The sequence below is a fragment of the Antedon bifida genome, chromosome 9 (assembly GCF_963402885.1).
Source record: "Antedon bifida chromosome 9, ecAntBifi1.1, whole genome shotgun sequence".
NCBI lineage: Eukaryota > Metazoa > Echinodermata > Crinoidea > Comatulida > Antedonidae > Antedon > Antedon bifida.
In genome coordinates, this window is record NC_136234.1 from 12,819,575 (window position 1) to 12,839,097 (window position 19,523).

The window sequence follows — 19,523 nt, forward strand, 5'->3', positions numbered from 1 at the left end:
AAACTTTAGTTACGTGCGTCGAGAACCTTATTTCTGAAAAATAGCGTCAATGAAAAACGTTAACCAAAACATGATTAAACATGCCTGGCTAGGCTTAGTCTCTAAACCCAAGGTATTCCGTGATTTGTTTTAATACTTGTGGCGTATGTTGCGTGCGCTACACATGTGTTGCGTTCTACACTTCCCGTAGAAGCGCGAAATCAAAACGAGCAAGTACGTTAACGCAAATGTTCGCTGAACTCTGTTGTTATGCAAATGAGTAGAATGGTGACAACCGTTAACGTTCATGTGCTCGTGCGAAATTTCCTAATAATTCGTGGCCTAAACAATAAATTATTGTTTTACCATTGTTTCACCCCTTCGCTTTATTAAAAATTTACAGAACGCGACTTAAAATACTAACAATTTAGACAACAGAATCGTCCCACATATTAAATTGTTATTTTAAAGAATTCTCACAGACACAGTTTTACCTTCGTTGCTACCTTAATCAATCGAGCAACTGCACGTGGAAACCAGCTTTCCCAGCAAATCAATGTATGGCTTCTTGCGCTTTATGGTTATATCTGTGGTATCAAGTTCAAGAGAAGTACACATTTCTTGCAACATTGGCAAAGAGAATCTGGAGAGTTTTTCTTGAGCTTTCAGTTCACAAATATTATGCCTTTCAAACATTATTGGATGCTGTAAGCCTATTGTGTCCAGTACGGTTTGCGACAAAATTTGAATTTCTCTTTCTTTTTTTGAATCGTCTCCATTTTCTTGGACTTCGTCACCATCTTCATTACTGTCGTAATCATCATCTTCGTCATCATCATCATCATGAACGGCTGCATCTGTCCTCCTTTTTTTAGCTAAGCGTGAGAAAAAACTTGCAATCTGCTGTGCTGTTAAAAATTCACTCTTGCTAAATAGATGTGAACCATCGCTGTGCCTGGCCGATCTCATCTCTCGTGAGACATCACATGGATCAGCTTTCTGTCCTGTCTGCTCTCCAACGTCAAAAACATCAATAAGGTAGGTTTTCTGTGGAACAGAAAATCGGGTTTTTTTTGCAGAGGACTTTAACGCCCAGCCCATTTGCAGGTCGGGGCCAATGTCAAACCGTGGCAAATCGTTGGTTCTTGTTGGTTCTGGATTTTTAGAAGTACCCTCTTCTAGTTGTGTTGCGTATAATTTCATTGCCCTGTCATATAGTGTTTCATGTTCTAGTGCGTTCTTGTGATTTTCATAATCTAAGTGTTTCTCTAGGGAAGAGTATCTCTGATATGACCTAATGCAACCTTGTTCGCGATAAAAGAACAGTTTGCTGGGGGTGCCAGGACTTTCTTCACTTTCTATTTGTTCGTCGTCATTTATATCAGCTTGTTCTTCATGAGATGTCTTGGCTTGTATTCTTGCTTTTACTGTAATAAATGATACTTGATTTTGATCAGACGTTGTATCCTTGTTATGAATTAAATTGGGTAGTTTCGAGGGCACACAGAATTTACTCAAAAGTAGATTTTGTCCTGCACCAATACCATACGCCATCCACACCTTCATGGACCTGCTTCCATACTCTATGTTGTTGATGTGACTCACGCCTTTCCATTTCCCTGCTGCACAAATAGTACCAGTAGGTAAAGCACAAACTATGACTTTCACTCCAGGAATGCCTCCAAAGGACTCAATTGCTGCCTTCATCTGCTCTGGATTTTCAATATCTTTTCCTGAATTAAGATATTTATTCATGTGATTTTTGATATGGGCTGCCTTGCGGTCACATGCGCCCTTCCCCCCTTGAGGGTCCGAAAAATCAATACGTCGGATTTTGATCTTCGTTTCTTTCGCTATCTTTGGTAACGAGAGTAATGTTAGGGCAGAGTGGTAGCATCCTGCATTATCTTGACGCAGATACACAGAGTGTATATCGGGTGCAATAGATGGCAGCTGCCTCAACACATCGTCGATGATTGCCACAACAGTAGTACTATCCTGACTGCAAGATTTAAAAATATGCACAAACGTAAGCATCTGTACCTCTCTATCTTTATTTTTTTTCGTCAAGACCGTTATGTGCCACGGAAGTCCACGCTTTCCAAACCAGTCCAAACCAGCTTTACTGAGCAACATACAACGCGCTACTTTGCCTTTTTTATTATATTGTTTTTCTATTTATACTGTAGCAGTTATCAAGATATTTAAACAAGATTGTTATTACCTTATAGTCACCTTTTAGGTAGCGCTTGGCATCTTTAAGTTTTTGGTTTGTTTGTTTGGCCCAAGTCAAACCCATTTCATAGCAATCTCCCAGCTTATCAACGATGTTCTCCAGGTCATCGAAGGCTTTTCCACCATTGGCATGAGATATAATCAAGGCCCTGTAAGGATTTGCGTACAGAAGCAGAACAAACACTGAGAACTCTACGCAATGTACTGCGGCTCATAGGTTGAAAATTCTTCTCTTGACAGTAACTCTCGTATTGAAGAATACATTGTTCTGGGATAAGATTACGCACAACATTTGGGATTTTTATAACTCTGTCTGTAGAAAGTTTTAGAGTTTTTTCTCCAAATGGCAAGTCTTGTATAACTTGAGAACTTGTTATAAAGGTAACAAAGTGGTCAATTTTCCCTGGCTGTACGCATACTCTAGTGTTCTTTAGAGGTTGAATTACAGAACCTCTACCATGTAACAATAAATGGTGTTTGGCCACGTTAAAACGGTATCTAGTCAAGTTAGGTATCCATTTCTGCAGTTCCTTGAAGGTAACCTTATCAACCATGATCGATAAAATCTGACGTCTTGTACTCCAGTGGTTAGTATGAAGATAGCATTCTGATAGAGCATCTAATAGAGAAGAATCGGTTCTTTCGTCAGCTTCTGTGGTTTTATCACTTGATAAGCCTTCAAGTAGAGTAGTCGACTGACCAGGTGCGATTTCTTCCAGGCACATAGAGACAACTTGACGAGCCTTGCGCATGTGGAAACGTTTAGTACGGTCTGAAACTTGCTCCAGCGGTGCAGATAAAGGATATTTAATTGGACTGACGTCCCTTGAATTGAGAAATGCATTTAATTTTTCTCTTGGTGTAGATTGAATTGATTCATCTTCTGAGGTAGCTGAAGCAAAAGTTGGATCGCAAAATTGATATAGGCTCATTTGAGTATCCATAACATCACACGCCGGTGTTTGACAAGTTGGAGTGGCTAATGGCATGTAAAACTCATCCTTATTACTTTCCTGAAAATAAGAATAATATTGGTAAAAAATTACTACTGACTTTGATTCAATTATTGACGCACTGATTCGTGATATATATAAAATGATGATGACAATGGCAGGGAATGCAGAAAATATTCCTCCTACCACCAACATACGAAAAAAAATGAACAAAGTAACATGAAACACATTATTTACTTAATCTTTCCGCCAATAAATGCGTATTCATAAATGTCATACTGTACGTTTTTTTTAAACTTACAGTTGTTAGTGCGCTCATCTGATCGACGAGACTAGGGTTATTTGTTTCAGTGTTCGAGGTTACAGGTAACAATGACTTCAGCATCTTACGGCAAGTTGAACAGATACCTGATAAAAAGCGTAAAAACATTTACTTACAGGGTTTTGTTTAACAGTTTAAATTACATTAAATATATAAAAATATAAAAATTAAATTATATTTACCTGAACCAACTTGCAGGAAAGTTCCTGTTTTCTTTAATATTAGTTGCGAATCTTCTTTGCTAATACCCCTATCGCACTTGGGTCCCTTTCCTTTGCTTTGGATGTGATTAGAGAGATCAGGCGGCACTCTACATCTGTTGTTATTTCCTCGAGACCAACCTAAGCCAAGTTCCGATCGATGCAAGGGACAAACAGTCCAACTATGTATATCAGCGGGCAAGGTAAACATGGCTGCTCGACTAAGAATTAGGTCTACCTCACTATCGATGCCCGTAAACCTAAACATGTGTCTGTGTGCAGCGATTTCCTTCTGGCATGCTTGTAAAGGTAGGACTTCAGTGCTCTGTTTGCGGTCTTTTCTATCGAATCCACAAGCTCCGCCAACAACCGATTTAAAAGAACATGAAATCTCCATCTTGTTTGAACTTAAAGCCATCAGACAATAAGTATATATAAAAATTATTTTCAACACGTCTTTACATTGTAAGACATAAACTAAAATGGATAACAAATCAGTTCCGTTGTCAACGCCAATGAAGATATCGTTGTCTATCGAATATATGCAGTAAAGTGTTTTGTCTACTGTGGTTAATGTTTTGAAACATTCTCGTTGAGTAAGTTCGACCAGGTTCGACAAACAGGAAAACGATAACAAGTTTAAAAAAATGTGTTTTTCAGTTTTATCCTATAAACTATGAGAGGATGGAATAATTTATAATAATGTGGTTCGACAAAGAATAAGCGAGTGATTTTTAGTTAATTGCTTAATTTTGTATATTGATTAGTAATTGAAATTTTACCAGAAACGTATTTTTTAGTTTGTGTTTAAATTGCAACTTAATTCAAAATTATTCCAGGAACTTTCAGTTTATCTTTCAATTTTGTTTCGCGTAATAAAAGTTTAGCTCAAAGCGACTTAGATTGCTAAATAGATAACAATAGGTACATCTGATTGATCTTGCCGACAGATAAAATCTTTGAATTTCTTACAACTTTGTGGCTCTGGCGCGGAGCGCAAAATAGTTTCCCCAAATTGTTTTTACTTGATTCATAAATATTAGTATCTAAACTTTAGATTGATGATTTTTTTATTTAAAAAAAATTCGTCGCACATGAAAAAAAACGCGTTTGTTTTTAACCTACTTTTTAAGAGTTTTATATATGCTAATTAGTAATTAATTAGTAAAAATCTTAAAATTTCATCAAATTTTTTGAAACTTTACTAAATTATTGTCAAGATGCTAGTTAACGTAAGTGTAAAATATTAAAACGCTAGGTTGCTACATTTGGCTTCCAGAGGCTGTTAAACTTAATGTAAATTATACACCAAAAATTAACAAAATTGGCCGAAAATCGTTATTTTTCGATTTTCTCGAAAACTAAGCGATATTTTACCAAACAAACTACACATCAGGTTTACTTACATCAAGGTCTACCAATGTGCAAAATATGAGACAATTCGAAATTTTGACCCTTGCCACCTAATGTTTGATTTTTAGTGACTGGCTCTCTTAAGCATACTCGAGATATATAATCTAAAACAATTATTTATTTATTATTCTCCAACATCCACTACCAGTAAAATAGGCTAGAATATTTTATTACAAAAGCTGTAGATGCCTCGGGCGTATGGTGTCTGAACCACTATTTTCATTGCACACACATACCAATTGTTATTATACAATTCCTATTAAAGGCAATCCATGCTTGAATAAATTTGTTTATGCTTTATGTGCAATGTTCTATGGTGGTTTATCAATTTTGAAATCTAATACTGCAATTTGCCTTGCCATATTGTACAGTATTTTACTATAAAGTATAATAATTAACCATAATATGGTGAATTTGTAGGCCATTACTGGTTTACACGGGTAATAGTTAGATTAAGAAAGCTATGTTTTATTTCATCAATTAAAAACGTACTGTATTATAGGCCTAGTGGGTGAATGGTGGTAGTCATTATCATAAAAAATGCCATAGTTTTCATGTACAGTACTATGTATGGAATATCCACAATTCCTATGGAAAACATACAAAGTGGCAACAATCACTACGGAAAAACATATAAACTATGAAAAATTATGATTGTGGATGTGAGAAACCACCGAACATACTGATTATTATTTAACAAACACGAAAAATCTCCGGAATCTCTATAATTACTACAGTATGGAATTTCGTCCAATGAATGTTTGAAAATGGAGACATATACTATGGAAATACTGCATACAAACTCTGAACAATTATTTTTGTGACTGTGATAAACCCCAATATTAAAACACGAGGACAAATCAACGACCCACACACAACAGAAACACTCTCCTTCAGGGTTTTTCCCAACCATTCGAGTATCAAAACACAGCGTGGTAGTCTTTCATTTATGTACAGACAACTGTCCAGTCAGAAAATCAATCTACGCATACCAAGAACGACTGCTGACAAGCTGTCATATTAAAAACTGTGAAAAATTGTCAATTTACTACAGAATTTGTTATTAAGACTACTGAAATAAATTTATAGCAACAAGTTAAAAACTCTGAAATATATATGTGTTGTAAAAACTATGATGATTTTAAAAGCATCATTCAAAATGGTTTAAAACTGTTTTAATTATTTACACTTTAGTGTTTAAAACATATTTTAATGTAAGTAGGCCAAAGGTAATGAATACATTTTCAATGAACTGCATTTATAGTAACAGAAACCTGTATTTCAATTAAACCTACTGGTACTATTTGAATATTAAATTGGTTACATTGAAGATCCATTGAATAATTTTAGATTAAAAAAAAAGAATACTAAAGCGTGGTTCCCACTAGTGACGCAGTGTAACGCAACCCAGTATTGACACAAAGTGCTGTATTGCATAATCACAAGTGGGAACCGACGAAGCAACAGTGCTGCAAACATCGCAGGTTTGATTTCACGCAGGCGGGGGCAACACAATTATTTGAAGGCCATGTTCTTACGTTGCATAGTTTGCGTTACATTGCGTCGCTAGTGTGAACCAAACTTAAGGTGATACTTTGTAAAAGTAAATACTCTATAATAAAACCTAATGTACAGTACAGTTACTCAATACAATATACTGTAGTACTACCTTCTTCATCTGTATCTCCTTTGTTGTGGCTAAACACAGTTAGTTCTTTGTCAGTTAATTAAGATCAGCTGACCTATAATGTCTTAAGTTAAGATCTTAAAGCTCAGGTACAGGCATGAATTTTAAATATAATATTTGGTTAATTGTACATAAATCAAATATTTGTAACAGAAATCAAGACGAAAAAACTTGAATTTCCCGTAATATGGTCAAATACAACATTTGGCAAAATTCTTCCATAAAAACCAGGAAGACTTTTTTTCAGTAGTTAGGTAGTTAACCTAATGTAATAACATGTCTGGTGACTCCCTAGATGGTGAAAAAAGATGGTGGATATACGGTGGATAATTTTTGCTATAGCATGAAAATAAAAATCTGAAGTTGAATAAAAATATCAGAAATGTAATATTCAAGTTATATTACCTATATTTATTCAGCTGATAATATTTTTTACCACACCGTTTATTTTTCATAGCTTTTTAAAATGCCTCTCTATTTACAAAATGTGTGTACAAAAGAATAGAGATTTTACTATGTAATTTGAACTATCCCCCCACTGATAAGAAAGTGCCTATTTTCAACAAGCTCGTGTAACACAAATAAAATCTGAAAAATTATGAAACATAGGGGAAACTATAGATCGATAATTATTGAAATGTATGATCAATAGAAATTTTTTGCCCGTACCTGGCCTTTAAGTCAAACCAAAGCCATTATTAAAGCATTACCCTTCTTTAATGGCTAATGCATATCTGTGTCACATGTGTGTTTAAATAATATTGTTTTTATTTTTTTATTTAAATGCACAGACCATGCTGAAGGATTGAATTGAAGGATACAGAATATTCTCCATTCCTCCCACCACCCCAAAAAATAATAATTTTGTAAAATCATGAAATGAAATGTTAACTTTTTAGTACTTGTCTGTTAAAGTATGCTTTAAAATAGAAAAAGAAACACTCAGAACTTAAGTAACACTATGGGGTTTTATCCACAGCTAAGATTTTTTAAAAGCAGCATATATTTCATAAAAAACATGAATTATTGTTTTCTATTGTTTACTGCTGATCTCAACAAAGGTTGAAGTAGTTTTCAAGTCAAAATCATTTGAATTACATTCACAAGTGTAAACAAACCTCTGTGTATATAGCATGCATTCACACTGTGACTGAACAAATATACATTGTTGTACTCCATAGGACCTCATTCACACTGTGACTGTACAAACATACATTGTTGTACTTCATGGAACCTTTATAGCATTAAGCTGCTACAGGTATTTGACCCCACTTTCTTCTTGCAAAATAAGTGACAACCTTACCTGCTAAGTGTTTGATTGTGCTGCTGATCTGCCGGCTTGGGCCTCTTCGTCCGAGTGCATTCCGAAAATGTGCCATTTCAACTGGGTACTATTTAAAATTCAAAAATTACACCTTTTCCAAACAGTACACCTTTCTATATTATATTCCGACTGTAGTATCACTTCCTTTTTGATGTTGCACGAGTTGCGATTGCGTTACCATGGAAATGTTCATAAGGGTGATTAAAAGGCAGTAAAGTTGGTAGCATACTTGGTTGCTATGTAGGGCAACTTGAACTTGTTTAGCCTCTGCTGTTTGAAACCTGAGTGGAAGAGAGCAAAGTGAATTATAGACAGGGCCTCAAGAGACCTACAGAGAGGAATGCTATAGGCCTATACAGTCAGTGCAGTGTGATATGTGATATCTGTACACCAAGCCAGGTTGCCTTGTTTTTACACCCATTACTGCAACTTGTTGATTCTCATATTATTACTCCGGACCATGATACTTTACAGTATGTACAGTACAGATAAATAACTCCAAAGAAACAAGACATTTATCCTATTAATATTGTTTGTGAAAAAATAATCCTATAGCTACTGTAGCAGCCTCCATCTGGCATTGTGCTCATCTTTGTTTTTTAGCCAATTTACATTCATAAAGCTCTGTCTACACTATCAAATGTGATGTGCCCATATATGGATATAATGATGTCATATCACTACCATATTTGGACATATTACTGCCATACTAGGGCATGTCACACTTTTTTGTCAAACTAGTTTGATAGTGTAGACAGAGCTTTAAGCACATAGGGAAGGGCAGAGGGTCGTTTGATGGAAATAAATGAATATGCACAAAAAAACAAATTTTATAAAATGGCCTTCTTGGCCAATATAAATGAATGACAACCATGGCCGTAGTATGATTGATAAGGTTTCAACCTGACCACTTATTCACGAATCGCCTTTGATAACCCTCTGGCCCGCACAAAGATTGTTCCCTTTTCTTGCGATCAACGCACCACTTTATTTCTTGGGTACGGCACTGGTAACCACTAAAAATTATCTCGTGCCACGCTTTACTGTTCAATAATGCTCATTCAAAAACCAACCTGTGGTGTGCGCTGCCTGTAACTGCTGTACGCCATGGCAAAAATCAAAATCAATGCTTCATAGTTAATTTCAGTATATCATACAATATCAAGTAAAATTTCAATATTACATAAACAGTATTTACTATAAATATTTCTGTATGACCACGAAACAATGATGTAAGCTGCCTTAATGAAATTGGTAATAGCATTAATAATAACTGTACTATAAAATGTGTGTTTTATAGTAAATTAACCGATGCTACTGTACAAAGATCACATTTATTATCAAAATTAATAATTACACTCTAAACGTCGTATTGTAAATATAATAAACCCAATTATGAAACATTGTAATGAACTTGGTTTGGTAGTAACATTTAATAATAACTGTACTATAGAATGTGTGTTTTATAGTAAATTAACTGATGCTACTGTACAAAGATCGTATTTATTATCCAAATTAATAATTACAGTACAATCTATACGTCGTTTATAATATAACACAATTATGAAACATTGTAATGAACTGAGTAAATAATCAACAAGTTCATGTAAGGACATTCTAGACAAACAATTTGTATTGAAAACAAATGTGGGTTTCAAAGTCCGTAATAAAGATTAAGTGTGTAAATATAATTAACAAAATAATTAATCATTGTTGATTGATTCCGAATGATAGTAATAAACTTGATAAACATGTTTTATAATCAATGACAAACAACAGGAACAAACATTAAAAACATGTAATTCTACTGAAAAGTAAATACAGATACTGGAAAGATACACATAAACTTTATCAAGAAATTTACATGGTTGCAGTTCAAGAATACAATAATGATATTGAAACTTTATTTTAAATTTAAGTCAAAAAACTTTATCTGAGAAAAAAAAAGGACATACAAACAATTTAGGTCTACAGTTAAAGATGTATTGTCCCCCAAAAACATGAAAAATGAAGATTAATTAAATCAGACTTTGAATATGTTATTTTGTAGTTTTAATAAAGTTAATCACTTCTGAAGAAAAAAAAACGAAAAAAAATAATGTTTTCACTTATAAAATAACATAATAAATGGTTGAATTCAACCAAAAATCCATTGGCTGGCAGCCAATTTGACCATTTTTTGCTTTAAATTCCAGTTTTTTTAAGTAAATAAATTTTCTTTTTATCCACTTTTTGGTCGAAGTAAATAACTAATATGTGACATTAAAATGGCATATTCAACAAAAAAAAATGTTAAAAATTATTTTTCAGGGGGACAATACATCTTTAACTGAAAGATGTACGTGTTCTTTTACTGTACTTACACTGACCGGGTTTAAGTCCTATATCCGTGGACAAAATTAATTTGTCTTTATGCATCTGCTGGCACAAGTCTTTTTTTTATCCAACCTCAAGCTCTCACACCACACACATAAAATCTCACGCCTTTTCCACCAATCTCAAACTTTTTTTTCAAATTATTAAAACATTTTGAGGGTTTGGTCGGTGGTCGGGGACAGTGAGTGGAGGGGGTGTGGGGTCATAATTGGGAAATCCAGCAGCAATCTCAAACTTGACCTCAGTGATAATGACATTGCCATTGACAAAATATTTCAATCTATATTTAAATTACACAATATTTGGCATATTAATACAGTTCATCTGTGTTGTCTGTAACCGCATCTTTCAAACTGTATTTTCCACTGGTTTTATTTATGCAAATCAAAAGCATATTTCAATTTTCAAATACCTTTCACAAATTTTAGTTTTAGAGCAAAATCAATTATACTTAATACTATTACTAGTCTTACTTAACTACTGTAGCAGTTAGATTGAACAAAGATTTCCAACTGGCACAGCACTTTGTTTTTTGTATCTCCTTATTCTTACACTTTGAATTTGGCTCTACCCCAAAAACTGTTCCTGGTCCCCTGGACAATTATGATGCAGTCAGTCTATGGTTAAAAATGTAGGCCTAACTTTGATAGCAGATGGATGAAGTGGATGGATGATGATGGTGACTGTTTCCTTCTCTGTCTCACTCTCATCACATATGATTAGTTACTACAAAAGTAGAAGGCCTATACTATAATAAAATCTCACTGGATTTACAACTTTAAAATACATACCAACATAAACATAATTTATATCTTCAATATGAAATAAGGATCGAAATAATATATCCCATATAATACGACTCGAGTTTGTTGACCTTCCCAAATGACAGGCCGTTATATTTTAAGAACTACCGCCTTGGACACTCGGCATGTCCAGTTGCATAATAATATTAAAATGAAAATGTAAACAATCGATAAATTACAGACTTAACAATAGAGGGGGCTATTACACTTTTTTAAAAGATCAGGTAGCATTTTCTATTTCATTCACTGCCATGAAATATATTTTCTTTTACATAATTCTTTTTTCACTTTCAGTAAGAGTTATTATTCAAAATATAGTAAAATCAATATACGTATATTTAATCCTGTTAATTCCCGTTGTAAATATCATAGTTCCACGAGATTAATAAACTGACAAATTCATATGTAATAGTTATACAGTATTTAATATAAAAAAAAATATACATTTTCTGAAATCAAATATTTTGTATTATCTACTTTTATTTCCAAGAAAAATAACATTTGAGAAAATAAATAACCTAACCTATAACCCAAGAAATTAGCAAATGAATATTAATAATTAGGTATAGTTATATATAATACAACCTTTATATCAATAATATATTTTAAAATTGTAAAAATATATCAATCTAAATTCAAAGATCCAAATATTCAGAAAACGCATAACAAGAATAGTTAAAACTGTTTTTAAATGAACAGTCATTGTATTTAAAAGATTTGAATTCAATTTTCACTAAGAGCATTCAGAAAAAGATAATCCTAAATATTTGTTGATCAGCCTGAATCTGGCTATCCATGCAGACTGGGATTCAATGCCGTTTGCAATACCATCTGCTAGTGTGAAAACTAATAATGTATATTTCAAGATCCACAAGATGTTTGTTTGAGTGCAGTCTTTACAATTTATATGCAAACTTGTTTGGCAACATTTTCAATCATCCTGCAAGGTAAATTACATTACAATTTATTCATTCAAATGTAAAATGTAATGTTCGATTTATAAAGCGCTTATACAATCAAAAGATTGTCCCAAAGCGCTAAGCGAAAAAACAGAAAGAAATTACAAAGAAAAAAGATAAGTTTTTAAAAGTGTTTTGAAAACTATGATAGAGGATGCATTTGTAATAGGATCAGGAAGATTGTTCAACACCTCATTTTACCAAACTTCTCTCTCATATTCAGTGGGTAATGTAGAGGGAAATTCCCCTGGTTTAGCACTCTTAAGGGGACCTCCAACGCTGGGTAGTTGCATTGGGCGGCTCCTGTTAGGCTCTGGGGACTCTGGGCTGAAGGGTCTTTCACACATTTTCGGCACAGTTCCGGTCCTGCGCTGGCAAATCAAATCAAACGTCTATGTTTCGTTTTTACGATGCTCCTCGTGGCTATGCATTCATCGATATGCGTGTAGACGCATGTGAAAAACGAAACAATGACGCTTTATTTGATTTTCTGGCAACAGATCGGAATCAAGTTAAAGACCCTTGAGCCAGTGAGCGCTCATAGCTATAACACACAAATACTGGTACCATAACCTACCCATTCATCATCATCAGCTCCAGCGTTATCCTGATTATTTGAATCCTGATGAGGTGCATCCTGCTCCTTGGAAGCAAACACCTTATCCGTCCAAGACGCACCAACCTCAGCATCACCAGCGTAGTTACACACTCTGGTAGACACATCATCTAATTTAGTAATAGAGACTAAAAAAGGACAAATAATTATTACAAATCTGGTTCTTGATGAATGATTAATGAATGGTTTGGAGGAGAAACGGTATTTTACTATGTCGAATACTAATACAAGTTTTTTTAAATATTGTTCCATTTAAATTTATTGGAGCTAGATAAGCTGCACTTACATACAAATGGACAGTCACCAGCTGTTTTTAATCGGATTGTTTCTTCATTGGCTATTTCCATTTTGTCCATGTCAGCCTCCAATATCCAGAATGCTCCACAATCTTTTGGAGTGTGAGTGTCTGTTATAGAGGCTAATGGTGCCTTCTTTACTGTCTTTAAGACCTCAGAAAATTCAACCCTGTCTGTTTTACCTTTTGGGTCAAGTTCTGAAAAAGATTTGAACAACAACACTTTTAAAAAAATTATTAATTATCATACAGTATATATTAGATTCTTATTTATTTTCTTCATTCTGAAGATCAAAGTAGAACATTCAAGAGAAAAACACAGAAAAGTACAACTACTTAATTCCATATTCTTAGCTACCATTGGCATCTATGTCAACTATAATTTTGGATCTACCAATATAGTACATACAAATACAGTATAAAAAGTGAATTATATTTTATGGATATTGTACTTGATTAAGTTTATCCCATGCTTGAATATAATCCCACCTCCTTATTTTAGGCTAAATACGGACACATTAAATGTTAATGCAATTCAAGTATAATCCCATCTCCTAATTTTAGGCTAAATAAGAGTTGAATTACATGGTAATGCAATTCGAGTATAATCCCACCCACTAGTTTTCTACAAATGTCATAGCCCCTGGAACTATATTTTATCCTACATTATATTTTGTTTTCTTACTGTAAGATGAATTGAGGTAGCCTGTGTTTGTAACCTGTTTAGCACTGAAGTTTGGTTCCATCTCTTCACCTTTATCAGTGAACTGTCGCCGATGGGCTGTATGGCCTTGTATATATAATACATAGTAGCGATACTATGGTTATAATAAAAGAAACACATTATTTAGTATAATTTGAACAAGCTTTGAAAAACCAAAAATGCATATTAGGTCGACTTTTTTAAATCTATTTCTTCTTTATACAAGACTGTTCTCCTAGAGGGCCAAGCCCAGTACCATAATTGGCACACTGGGTGATGATTTCCTACTATTTTTTTAATAGTTACCAAGTTCTTTATCATGTACATGTGACCAACGACTTAATGTCCCATCCGAAGAATGAAGCTATATGATTATATAATTGATAATGATATGATAATTAGGCTATTTAGTATTAGGAACAAACTGTTGGAATATATTGTTATTGATCTATTATCGCAGATAATTAATTATTAAAGTTTATTGATTGTTATATTATATTGTTATTGTTGTTATATATACTGTTATTGATGCGAAACTATGTGCCAAATATTGCTTTTTGTTAAATAAATGTAGAAACTATTGGGTTAGCTACCTTTGTTTTTGTTGTATCATTTATAACATGTCTTGATTTACTTTTTAGAGTTCCTTCAATCAGAAAACCTTTGCCACTAAAATTAAAAAAACAAAACAACATAAAAAAATATAGGCCAAATTCATGAATAGGCCTTGACCAAGTCAAATCAATTGTACTTCTTTCTTTTTGTTTAATTAAAAGTTAAATGAATAAATTGGTAAGAACTTACTTGATCTGACTATTGGCCCTCTCTGGCCTAGTACTCACTGAGTTACTATCTATATGCTAACTAGGCTAGGCCTACCTAACTAAACCTATTTATTATTCTAAGCCTTAATTGAAAAGAAAGAAGGCTTACATGTTATATTTTTCAGGCTTCCAAGGTTCGCCCCAATCATGGTTCAGCACAGGTATAGATTTTAATGATTCATTATGATACATTCGAGACATTATAAATAATTAAATTGTCAAACAACATCAGTCGCTGTAAACAACGAAGGAGTAAAATCCCAAACCCGGAAGTAAGCCAGACGTGTTTTACAAGTGACCTTTGAATTGAAATGACGTCATATTCGAAAGGGGAAATCCCCTGTCATGTTTATTATTAGTCGTGCGTCTTTCGTTTCCATTTCCACGTCAGGTATTGTATAAAATACTATATAACGCGAACCAAAATTATAAATTATCATTATTTATTGGTTAATGCTGAATATAGACGTTACTTTTGCACTAATGTTTAAGGCTTTAAGCGACCGGTTGTTTTCATCGGACTCATCAAGCAAGGTAAGTCAGGCTAGCTAAGCCTAAGAATGAAGAGGAGGCTTAAAGTTTTAAGGCCTACCAAGCCTGGTTCAATTATCATGCACTTAAGAAAAACGATAAACAGATCCAGGATTTTTTAACGAGGGAGCACTGACATATTAATAGTCTGTCAAAAATGGTTTATTAAAAAACAATATAAGATTTAATTAATTGTTTTCTTTTAGATGGCTCAGAGTAAACGTGATATAAAGAAGGTTGATATCATCCCACCAGGTTTTAAGGAAGGAGAAAAGTTGGCTTTTTATCTTGACAATGTTTTTACTAAAGAGGTAATAGATCATTTTGATTTTAGCTTCAAAATAGCATAATAGAAGGAAAAGATGTTCATAATGTGGCTAACATTTGAAGGTGTATAAATGAATATATATTTTTATTACTTCAATGATTATCAGATGTTTCCAAGCTTATTGATGTTTCTTAATGCTTCTATAAATGCTTTCTCAAGCGGATGAAAGATTTCCCCAGAACAATATTGTCTATAGTGAAAAACTGTTAAATAGAATATTGCAATGTACTTACATTCACCATAGGAATGTGACGAATGGATTAAGCTAGCAGAAGATAAAGGATTTGTAGTGGCAAAAATCAATGCAGGTGCATCGTGAGTAACTCATCTTAACACATATTGAAATTGTAGTGACATTGTGTTTGTGACAGTTGTGTTGGTGACAGTTGGATCGATGACAATAAGGTTATTTATATGTATGATGGAATTAGTAAACAAAAATGATTTGACACTTTGGTGACAGTTGGGTTGGTGACATTTGTGTTGGTGACAGTAAGTTTGGTGACATTGTGGTTAGTGGTAACAGTCTGGTGACAGAGAGTTTAGTGACATAGTGGTTAGTGGCAACAGTTTGGTGACAGAGAGTTTAGTGACATTGTGGTTAGTGACAACAGTCTGGTGACAGAGAGTTTAGTGACATTGTGGTTAGTGACAATGAGGTTGGTTATAATAAGATGGAATTGACAGTCAATTTAGTGATAACAACAAAAATGGCAGGATAGGAAATACAGATAAAAAGTAATAATAAATTAATAATTTTTCATCAGTTTCTATATTATTAATGTTTCTTTATTTCTTTAGAGAATATTTGATGAATGACTACAGAAGAGGACATAGGTGTATAATTGATTCAATGGATATCAGGGATAAAGTATGGGAGCGAATAGCCGAGTATGTGCCAACTAATTTCAAGAATCGTGAAGTTTTAGGACTAAATGAAAGGTACGTATGTTTATTGATTCATAATATTTTGCTATAATGGCTCAAAATTAGTCCCAGAGGGGCCTAAATACAATTAGCATTCGGATTGCATTAATGGAATTAAAGTATTGTGTAGAATTTAGTTAATAAAATTAAGCATAGTATTATACGCATAATTGTGGAGGATTATTCAACAACACATTTAATGACATAAACATTTACGGTGATGTAGCCACAAGCAATAAAGTAGTCCAGTTTTCTCGAGAAAAGGGAACAATCTCTGGTCAAGCCACCGAGTTGCCAAAGGTCACTGTAAAAAAGTGGTCAGGTTGAAACCTTACCACTCCGATTTATTGTAAAAAAAATTAACATAATTGTTTTTGTATTATATTCTATAGTACAGTATTAAATTTTAAAATGTGCTGGACCACATTGCCAACCCACTCCAAATTTCTTCTTGCACTTGAAGTGCCTATCAGCAAAATGACTTATAGGACAAACCACTACCATAAGCCCATCAAATATTTTGTTGAATACAATTATATTAATTATTACCTTTCAATAATTTTGTTGCATCATTTTTTCAGGTTTCGATTTCTTCGATATGACAAAGGAGGATTTTTTAAGCCGCACTTTGATGGTTGCTATGTCCGTGAAGATAACTCAGCCTTAACACAGATTACTATTCAAATTTATTTAAATGAGGTAATATGCATATTTATTTGTTTCATTTTCAAACATTTTAATATAACTTCATTGCTAACATAATATTACTTATTTACATATTATTATATTATGTGTACATGTTATTGTGAATTATGATATGAGAAGATCACCTCAAATGTGAAGTATGTAACATGCATAAATAAACAGAAACAATTGTTCTTGGTAACCATGACAAAACAATAACAATATTTTTATGTTCATTTTGAAGGGGTTTTCTGGTGGAAGTACAACATTTCTTAAACAAGACGAACGAGTGGAGTGTGTACCAAAAATAGGTAAAGTGATATATGTATTTAATTTTTACTTCATAGTATGTCATTTAAGATGGCGATGGGTAGGATGAACTGAGTTGTAATGTGATATATTGCCTCTATTAATCTGTACATCCTTTGTTATGCAACGTGAACAAAAAAATGTTTAAAAAATGCTGAATAAATTCAAATACTGTATATAAAAAATTTGTAATAAAAGTAGTTAAAGCTGGCCTCCCACTTGGACACAATGCAATGATGTAGGCACAACTCAAGTGAGTGAAACAATCACAAGTGTTTTTATAAAACTTATTGCACAAAGCCTCTAAGAGCTTCACATTATTACTTCAGTCATTTTTTTCAAAATCAACATCAAACACGTATGGAAACATACTCCCACAATCAGCGCAGTTGTGTTTTGACTTTACCAGGTACCCATTTACACACCTGGTTAGAGAAAGGCAAACGCAAGTAAAGTGCCTTGCCTAAGGATACAAGCAATGTAGCTAGCATTGAATTCACATTTGCGATCTCATGATCAGTCCAACACACTGAGCCACTCGCCCTTGCGTTTAAAATAATTTAATTAATTTCTTTTATTTTCAGGACGAGTTTTAGTGTTTGAGCATCAAATAAGGCATGAAGGATCTGAATTATTTTCAGGCCGCAAATACGCAATTCGATCTGACATTCTTTACAAGATGTAACTCCTCCTTAAAACACTTACTTAAAGTAACTTATTTTATTTCATATACTGTACAGTAAACCAAGATTACTCATTTTGACATTGTATTATTAATTGTGTATATAATGCAGATCTACTTGATAATAATGTCAATATCATAGTATATACAGTAGAACCTCTATTAAGGGGACACTTTCAGATCTTACTTGATAATAATGTCAATATCATAGTATATACAGTAGAACCTCTATCAAGGGGACACTTTCAGATCTTACTTGATAATAATGTCAATATCATAGTATATACAGTAGAACCTCTATCAAGGGGACACTTTCAGATCTTACTTGATAATAATGTCAATATCATAGTATATACAGTAGAACCTCTATTAAGGGGACACTTTCAGATCTTACTTGATAATAATGTCAATATCATAGTATATACAGTAGAACCTCTATTAAGGGGACACTTTCAGATCTTACTTGATAATAATGTCAATATCATAGTATATACAGTAGAACCTCTATTAAGGGGACACTTTCAGAAAACAGAAAATGTGTCACCTGAATAGGGTGTCCCCTAATACGGGTTGGCTGTAGTGTTAATTCAAACATATTATTGCCTTTGTTCATTTCACAGAATTTTCCCTGAATTAGGGTGGGGTGTCCCCTGAATTAGGGTGGGGTGTCCCCTGAATTGGGGTGGGTGTACTTCATTGGTTACTTTGCATTATTTTGATATTAATTTATAAGCAATATTATACAGATGAGATATAGAAATAAATTATATTTCAGTTAGTACATAATAATACATTAATGAATTTGCATTATTAAAAATAGAGGTTATATTTTTCAGTGGAGTTGTGTCTGGATATTACCAGGACTTTTGTAATAAAAACTGCATATAAAATAGTTTGTCTGTGTCTTTACTTGAGCCTTAATGTGGGGTTTCCCCATTATTATGAATACACTCATATTATTCATTGTTATACATTCTTTGAAAGTGAAACCAAATTAATTTAACCAACCTACCTTTAATAGCCTTTAATATTTATTTATATAGTATATATGTTTTTGTCCGGTTTCAAGATCACGCAATTACCATGCGATACGAAAACAATTCTTATTGTAATCAGATAGCTAAATTAGATTCTGTAATTAAATATTTGTTTTAGTTTACAGTAAATGTAAAAATTGGTCCAATATATATAGGCTTAAAGTTTTTTTGTTTTGTTTTTTGTTTTTAGTTTAAACAGTGAAGGTGTATGTATATTGAATAGAATTCAAAATAGTTAAAGTAAATTATAGTGTCCTATATGTATTTAAAATATCTATTTTTTTTATATTGTAAATGTAGTGCAATAGGAAACCTACTAGATAGTGATTAAGGTCA

The 19,523-nt window shown here is 33.3% G+C and overlaps 4 protein-coding genes across 10 annotated transcripts in view; 1 reads left to right on the forward strand and 3 right to left on the reverse strand.

Annotated features, from left to right (window-relative positions):
- Positions 1-8,389, reverse strand: part of LOC144852137 (nesprin-1-like) — a 156,642-nt gene extending 148,253 nt beyond the window's left edge. For all 6 annotated transcript variants that reach the window (XM_078709861.1, XM_078709865.1, XM_078709864.1 and 3 more), the window contains exon 1: positions 8,093-8,389. In XM_078709861.1, the coding sequence (XP_078565987.1) occupies positions 8,093-8,168 (76 nt within the window). In that variant the 5' untranslated portion in view covers positions 8,169-8,389. The remainder of the gene's footprint in view (positions 1-8,092) is intronic.
- LOC144852166 (uncharacterized) overlaps positions 1-18,386 on the forward strand; it is a 133,219-nt gene extending 114,833 nt beyond the window's left edge. Inside the window, exons 1-7 of one of the 2 annotated variants that reach the window (XM_078709915.1) lie at positions 15,091-15,223; positions 15,427-15,531; positions 15,793-15,863; positions 16,350-16,490; positions 17,057-17,174; positions 17,404-17,470; positions 18,053-18,385. In XM_078709915.1, the coding sequence (XP_078566041.1) occupies positions 15,143-15,223; positions 15,427-15,531; positions 15,793-15,863; positions 16,350-16,490; positions 17,057-17,174; positions 17,404-17,470; positions 18,053-18,153 (684 nt within the window). In that variant the 5' untranslated portion in view covers positions 15,091-15,142 and the 3' untranslated portion in view covers positions 18,154-18,385. Of the gene's footprint in view, positions 1-15,090; positions 15,224-15,412; positions 15,532-15,792; positions 15,864-16,349; positions 16,491-17,056; positions 17,175-17,403; positions 17,471-18,052 lie in introns of those variants that run through there. The other variant, XM_078709916.1, reaches the window with a different exon arrangement.
- On the reverse strand, positions 2,231-4,308 carry LOC144852000 (uncharacterized). The gene is made up of 3 exons (XM_078709677.1): positions 3,672-4,308; positions 3,469-3,575; positions 2,231-3,227 (listed from the first exon to the last, which is right to left on the reverse strand). The coding sequence occupies exons 1-3, from the start codon at positions 4,105-4,107 to the stop codon at positions 2,319-2,321; spliced, it is 1,452 nt and encodes a 483-aa protein (XP_078565803.1). The 5' UTR covers positions 4,108-4,308; the 3' UTR covers positions 2,231-2,318.
- LOC144851774 (arpin-like) lies at positions 11,813-14,945 on the reverse strand. Its single transcript, XM_078709380.1, has 6 exons — positions 14,799-14,945; positions 14,459-14,534; positions 13,848-13,980; positions 13,154-13,360; positions 12,829-12,995; positions 11,813-12,232 (listed from the first exon to the last, which is right to left on the reverse strand). Exons 1-6 carry the CDS (start codon positions 14,888-14,890, stop codon positions 12,224-12,226), a joined length of 684 nt encoding a protein of 227 aa, XP_078565506.1. The 5' UTR covers positions 14,891-14,945; the 3' UTR covers positions 11,813-12,223.
- Positions 18,387-19,523: the final 1,137 nt, after the last annotated feature.